The 7,378-nt window shown below is 39.1% G+C and overlaps 1 protein-coding gene across 1 annotated transcript; it reads left to right on the top strand.

The window, feature by feature from the left end:
• Window positions 1–722: 722 nt before the first annotated feature.
• LOC126511116 (interferon-inducible GTPase 1-like) lies at window positions 723–5,756 on the top strand. Its single transcript, XM_050158025.1, has 2 exons — window positions 723–852; window positions 4,255–5,756. The coding sequence occupies exon 2, from the start codon at window positions 4,277–4,279 to the stop codon at window positions 5,516–5,518; it is 1,242 nt and encodes a 413-aa protein (XP_050013982.1). The 5' UTR covers window positions 723–852; window positions 4,255–4,276; the 3' UTR covers window positions 5,519–5,756.
• Window positions 5,757–7,378: the final 1,622 nt, after the last annotated feature.

The following is a 7,378-nucleotide window of genomic DNA, read 5'->3' as shown; positions in this document are numbered from 1 at the left end:
TATAATCAATACAGATATTCACAACTGGCCAAGATTCTTAGAATAAGACACTGACTGATGTCCAGAACAAAATGTAATATCTGTATTTCTACTCAAATAGCACAGCAATGACTGTGGAAGAAAGAGTAAAAAGAGTGTCAAGGCCAGAGTCATGGATAACTACAACTACACAGTATCTTCTGGATAACAGGGCAGCTCCACATGTGAACTGGCTGTGGTTGAGACAGCATGTGTAAGACCTGTCAAGCCCAGGCATGACCAAATCTCTGCCTTTACATGGAAGATGGGAATGACAAGAATTGAGGAACATGAATCGACAATGGTGAAGGAATAAGGTTACAGTCAGAGGGAGTCACGTGGGTTGTGCCTTGGGTGAGACTAAAATTAGAATCTGCACAGGACCTCAGAAAATGTGTTGTGTGACTTTAGTTCAGGCTGCATTTGTGGAGTCATGGGCCAGGAAATTTATCTTTCAAGGGCTGTTTTCCTACATACTCAACAATCTGCTTCTAAGTGTTTATGTTCTTTTTCCAAGCCCGGTTGCACATTGTTCTTTTAAGAATGTCCGGACTTTTCTGCCAAGTAACATAGTCTTGATAGAATGAAAAGCAACTGTTTGTTTTACTTCACTTTCCCCTTCTTGGAAATGCAGGTGATTCCTAAAAGCAACTGATCCTTGTTTCTCTGTGATTGGCCAAAACACACTGAGTGGAGAGGGGCAGAACCTAGAAGGTCTATAAGTCCTGCAGAAGAAGGAGGAGTGGGTTTCATGGGACAAGACTGGACTACTGTAGAGCGTGGTTTCTGCAGCTGAATTCCAGTGAGTGAACACACTGGACTCGGGATTCTCTGGTAAGTGGACAGGGGCATTCAGATCTAACTTCTAACCCTCACCTTCTCTTTTCTCTAAAGAGCTGAGAGGTAGTAAGGCATTGAGGAAAATGCCCTGATAGTGGGGATCCTCAGTTTAAAGCTGGGGTGCTTTGGTAGAAGGTGGACAGGACTGACTCATGGATGGTCTTAGCCAATTCTTCAAGTTGAGGTAAACCTAAAGGAAATGATCTGGATATTGATTTTGGTGAAAAAAGAAACATTTTCAATTGTTTTGGCTTGTTTCTTATTCCTCTCTCATACATAGCTGTAAATGGCTGTTTTAGATGATGGAATATCTCTGCAGTGTGCATGAGGTCGTTGTATGTCACCCTCATCTTGCTTCCCAGCTCATAGTCAACTCTTTAATTCTTTACATCCCGAGGTCTTCTATCTGTGGAGAAGAGGTCTCTCTGCACACTGCTTCTGCTGTAGCTGGCTGTGGAAATCTGTGCCTGAAGAATCTTCTTCACTGTGGTTTTCCTTATTGTAAAGCAGGAGTGCTAAGATCTCTCCATCTGTGAGCTATGTCAGGGTGTGGTGGCAGCTGTCATTCAGGCAGGCTTCCCTTTGTAATGATTGCTGTATCACAGCCTTCTCGTTCCCTGTGCTCATATTCCATGGAAAGTCCTTGCAAACAACTGTCGCACTGGAGTCTGCATCACAGACCCAGGAGGTAGAGCTGAAAGAATAAGATGGGGAAAACCTGAAAGATGAAAAAAGTTTGTGTGCTTCAGGGACATTCTGTCTGGGCCCTGTGGGTGACTGTCCCCTTCAACAGTGAATCTGGCCATGGTGTTTCTATAATCAGGTTTAGCTTCCCTTTGAGGACATTCTTTTTACTGACCTCTTCCTATTGTGTGCCTGCAGTCAGACTGAACAAAGTTCTCAGCTCGGGTTTCCTGCACAGCCATCCCAACTATTGTTGTAAATTGAACAGGGGCTGCCTGTGCAGTGACTGTGTATGTGCTTATGTTCATACACAGTAGGAGTCAAATTAGACTGTTTTTGTACTCTCCCCAAACTTTTGATAACCACTCTCTATAAATGTACTTACTAGGTTTCAACTAACCCTCTTTCCTGTAATAACTACAGACAGGCAGAGTTGTTCACAATGAAGTCCAAATGTTTGTTTTTTTATCATAGTCCTCATTCATTGTGATGACAAATTTCCATCCACGATGTGTTGGTGAGGAAGAAGTGAGCAAGACAAAAGCTCATTCTGCTATCTGAGGTGCATTGTACAGTGGGAGGATGACAGCTAATGATCCCAGATGAATAGACATTATGGGGCAGCAAGTGCTGTGGAGAGACAGAAACATGGTGAGAGGGTGGTGAAAGATGCAGGCAGGTACACTTTTCTATCTCAATGACAATGTCAATGCTAAAGCCTGCCTAGAGAAAGCAGAACCTAGAGAAAGGTCATTAATACCCATGTGGCTACTTGGGGAAGGAAAAAAACCAGTCACTAAGTTGAAAGTCCTGGAATGAGAAGACAGACTGAAATACCAGGGTGTCTGAAATTCAGGCACCAGATGTCCCAGAAGTGTAATAATTTAATTCAAAGATATGTTGTATGTAGCATGTGCACTGTATACCTAATGTGTGGCCTAAGTGAAACTGGGATTCTTATGGTACATTTCAGGATTGACGTGACGTGATATGATTTCAGTGTCATAACTCTGGCTGTTTGATCATCCATGTTGTTGTAAGAACCATAACAGGAAATGTAGCAATGCCCATGACATGCTCAAAGCTGGTACTGAGAAGGTATTGAAGAAGATAATGTAGGCAGAGTTATCAATTGTGCTTGGATTTGGAAATAGAGATTAAGTCTACAAACTGATTTGGTAGAGGTGAGACAGACAGAGGAGACTCCAGGGTGACAATGGGGATTTGCTGTCTCCTTAACTAATGGTGAGATCCTTGTACTGCTATTGAGGACTTTAAGGCAGACTTGTGGAGAATAAAAGGGCAGAAATATGAGATCTGAGCTACCTAAATACCCAACGATCAAACTCAAGTCCTTGAATCTGTCAGCAAGTGTATTTACCTGCTAAGCCATCATGATGAACTTGATATTCATTTTATTGAGACAGGGTCTCAAATAGCCCAGGCTAGCCTCTAACTCACTGTGTACCAAGGATCACCTGAAAGTACTGAACCTTTTACATCTACTCCATGTGTAGCAGAACTACAGGGATCCACAAGCACCTGCATTTGATGAGGTGCTAGGGATTGAACCCAAGGCTGTAGTCATGCTGGGAAAGCTCACTACCAGCTGATCTACATCTCCAGCACACAGTTAGATAAGTGATGACTTGGAAATATTGTATTGAAGAAAAGGATTTTAACAGTAACAGAAAGAAGTTTTATATTATTCCAAGTTTATATTCTTCATACAGATGAATTCCAAGTCACAGATAAGACAAAAGAAAGGTAAATCTAGAAAAATTAAAAATTATTTCAACAAAATACAGTAGTTGGGCCTACTGACGTATTTTGAAAAATCAATAAAGCAGACAAATTACATTTACGTGATCATTTGAGATTTCACGTTAATTAAATACTGATGTCAATTATAATTCATTATTATTTATTTTTCAGTGTGAAAAACTAGATGTGCGTTGATTTAATTTCTATTCATCTGAAGGCACACACTGAAAGAAGTGTGCCCAGATGGAGAAAACATCTTGGATGTGATATACAACACTGCAGTCAGGATAGATGCAATACAGTTGCATTTGTTTTTGTTGTTCCTGAGGCTGGCTAAAGGACCCATGCTGTTTTTTATCTAATTTTTCCTTACTTTACTTAAGTTTTCATTTTTCCATAATAAAGGGTTTAATTGAAAACTAGAAGAAATTTGTTTTAATTTCCTTCCTACTGGTTTTATACACACCATGATCAGAAGGATTTTGAAAAAGAAATTATTTGGGATGGTTTACCCATTCTGATTACAGTCCATTGCTGAGGGAAGTCACGGTAGAAACTCTACAGGAATAGAAGCAAGAATGATGAGAGAATGCTGTTTACTGACTGGCTCCCCATAGTCTGACACCGCTTTCTTATATTACCAAAAGCCACCAGCCCAAGGATAGACCATTCAGACTAGGCTGGGATCTCCCACATCAATCCTAAATCAAGAAAACGTTTCATGGGCATGCCCCAAGTACAATCTGATGGGAGAAATTTTTCAGATGAGATTTTCTACTCCAATAGGAATATAGGTTTTATCTTGTTGATAATAAAAATCACTGCAAAATGTATGGGAACTAGTCAATATCAGAACATAACTAAGGCTTCAGCACAGAGAAGAAACATAGTGCTAAGGACAAAGGCATCTTTGATCTTTTGCAGCTTTCTCTCCTTTTCTTCTTTCAGGGACTGCTTTTTAATCACAAACATGGGGCAGTTATTCTCTGATGCATCTAAGAATGAGGACAACGGAGATTTGGTGTCCAGCTTCACTAAATATTTTAAGAAGATTAAGACAGAAAACAAAATCATTTCTCAGGAGACTATCCATTTAATAGAATTACATCTGAAAAATGGAAACATTCAAGGAGTAAACTCTGTAATCAATGATGCTTTAAAAAATATTGATAGCATCCCAATAAACATTGCTGTGACTGGAGAGTCTGGAGCAGGGAAGTCCAGCTTCATCAATGCCCTGAGGGGGGTGGGACCTGAAGACCAAGGTGCAGCTGAAGAAGGGGTAACCGAGACAACCATGATGAGAACTCCATATAAACACCCCAAAATTAAAACTTTGACTTTTTGGGACCTGCCTGGCATTGGAACTAAGAACTTTCCACCAAAAGATTATCTGGAGAAAGTAAACTTCCAAGAGTATGATTTCTTCGTTATTGTTTCAGCCTTACGTTTTACAAAACATGAACTAGACCTTGCCAAAGCAATCAGATTCATGAAAAAGAATTACTACTTTGTAAGAACCAAGGTCGACATAGATTTACAAAATGAAAAGGAATCCAAACCACGCACCTTTGAAAGAGAAAAGACCCTGAAGCAGATCAGAAGCTACTGTCTGAACACCTTCACTCAGAATAACATGGATGTACCACAGATTTTCCTGATTTCTAACAAACATTTATCTGACTATGATTTTCCAGTTCTGATGGACACTCTGATAAAGGATCTTTCTAATCAAAAGCGCCACAATTTTATGCTTTCCTTGCCTAATATTACCGAGGCAGTCATTGACAGAAAGCACAAGTCTATGCAGCAGCATATCTGGTTGGAAGCCTTCAAGGCTGGACTTCTGGCTACTGTTCCTGTAGTGGGCATCCTCACAAATGATGTGAAGAAACTAAAGGTGAAGTTAAACCACTACCGAGTCCTCTTTGGAGTGGATGATGCCTCCCTGGAAGCCATTGCTAAGGATTCTCAAGTGCCTGTCGAACAATTGAAAAAAATCATTAAATCACCTTTTTTGTTAGAAACTAAGAATAAAGAAACATTAGAAGAAATGCTTTTGAAATGTTTGAAGATATTTGCCTCAATTCGTGGTGGGCCCCTTGCTTCAGGTCTTTACTTTAGAAAAACCTTTTACTTAGAATTTCTTTTTCTTGACACAGTGACTGAAGATGCCAAAGTTCGCCTTAGAGAGACATATTCAAAAATATAGTTCAAATTCAACTCATTCACAGCTACTGACCATGACAAGATCAAATGGTTAATGCCAAGAAGTCACCGGATAAATTCCCTCTATGATATCTTTTTTTACACTAGCCAATCCTCTACCACTATGGGACAAACTAAGGGTAAGAGCCAGGTGTGTTAATATGTCAGAACCTGACAACCCCAACTTTAGCACTCTACCTTCCCCCTTGTCTTTTAGCTCCACATGCACATTTGATTACATATGCACATGCACACACACATATATTTATGTATTTATGCATTCATTTATTCACACATTTTTTTTATTATTTTCTTTTCTTTCTATTCAGATAGAAGGAGCAGAGATCAATTTGCACAACCTGTATAAATGTTGAGTGGGTGTGACAGCCACCTTGTACTCCAAATTCAGAATGCAGAAACAGTGGAACCATGGAGCAAGCTGGCCAGCTAGAGCAAGTAAATCTGCAAGCTCTGGTTCAGCTGTCAGACTCTGCCTTGGAAAATGACAGAAAGCAATTGAAGATAAGGCCTAACATAAAGCAGACCTGCCTAGACACATGTGGACACGCATACCATACGAGAGAAACATTTTGAATATGAAATAAAATGAAACTCGGGAAGTAAAAAAAAATCTAAAGTCTTACAAACTACTGCTGTGAAATACAAATTGTAAGATGTGCCCAATGTGGGCAGCTACATCCACACAAAACTTGAGAGAGTTTAATAAGAAATTCCAAACACAAAAGAACAGAGTTGAGTGCAGCTTCTTGGTAGTCTCATTTTCTTTCCTGTGGGCTCTGTTTGCTGGTGGCAAGCGGGGGGGGGGGGGGGGGGGGGGGGTTAAATCTTTGTTTATTGATACAAATTTTTAGCTCAATTTTGTTATATGTATATTTCTGCTCTTGTTTAGGTATTGTGTTTGTAAATTTTATTTAAAAATATAATGTATACTTAAGAAAAACAAATTAATAGTCATTGTAATAGTCAAACTTGTAGTCATTTTAGGTGGGTTGTCTAGATGTACAGACTTATAGGTATTTTTGAAATCTTTCTAAGATATGCAGAATATGACATTTAAAATGTTTTAAGAACTTAAACTCTTCTCAACAGTAAGACATGTTTGCTTCTGGCAGCACCAATTACTTCAGAGTGCCCAATGGGCATTGAAGAAACTCATTATGAAATTTGCCTTCAATGTAACTTCTCTTGCCTAGACTGCTAGATGTTATGCTGTATGAACTGGACATGCAGGACCCACAAAAATAACTGCTAAACTTGCCTAAAAGTGAGACAGTCCTTCAGGGTTCCTGCTTCATAAAAGAGTCTGCCAGGCATTCTGCAGGAAACAAAAGAAAGTGAATGACAAACTGTCAATAGAGGTGAAACAGTCTTTGAAATTTTCTGTTTCATGGAAAAATCTACCAGATACTAAAGGCATGTAGGATGAATATGGATGCCCCAGTGTTAAAGAAGAACTTTGGGTGAATGTCCAGGCCATGAGATGTCTCTGTCAATTCAAGAATTTTGGAAGCTGCTTAAAATGGACTTTTTGTTAACTTAGGTAATATTATAACCCTCTGGGGTCTTTGATGTAGTTGAAGAATAGATAGGTATAATCATAGTTTTACTTAGTTATGATAAAAATAAAATAGATATAAATATTGTAACTATAATTCTCGCTTGATATCTGTTTTTTATGTTAAATTTTGCTATGTTAAAGTTGAAACCTTCCTTTTTATTTAGACAGAAAAGGAGAGGTGATGTGGAATTGCCCTCCGTATGTTGTGAATGCATTTTGTTGCCATTGGTTAATGAGTAATACTGCTTTGACCTACAGAAAATCAGAACAGAATAAGAAAGAATT

The sequence above is a fragment of the Alexandromys fortis genome, unplaced genomic scaffold, assembly GCF_014885135.2.
Source record: "Alexandromys fortis isolate MF-2015 unplaced genomic scaffold, M_Fortis_MF-2015_v1.1 scaffold_94, whole genome shotgun sequence".
In the NCBI taxonomy this organism is placed as follows: Eukaryota; Metazoa; Chordata; class Mammalia; order Rodentia; family Cricetidae; genus Alexandromys; species Alexandromys fortis.
Note: the sequence above shows the minus strand (reverse complement) of the source record. Positions and strands in the feature narration are given on the sequence as shown.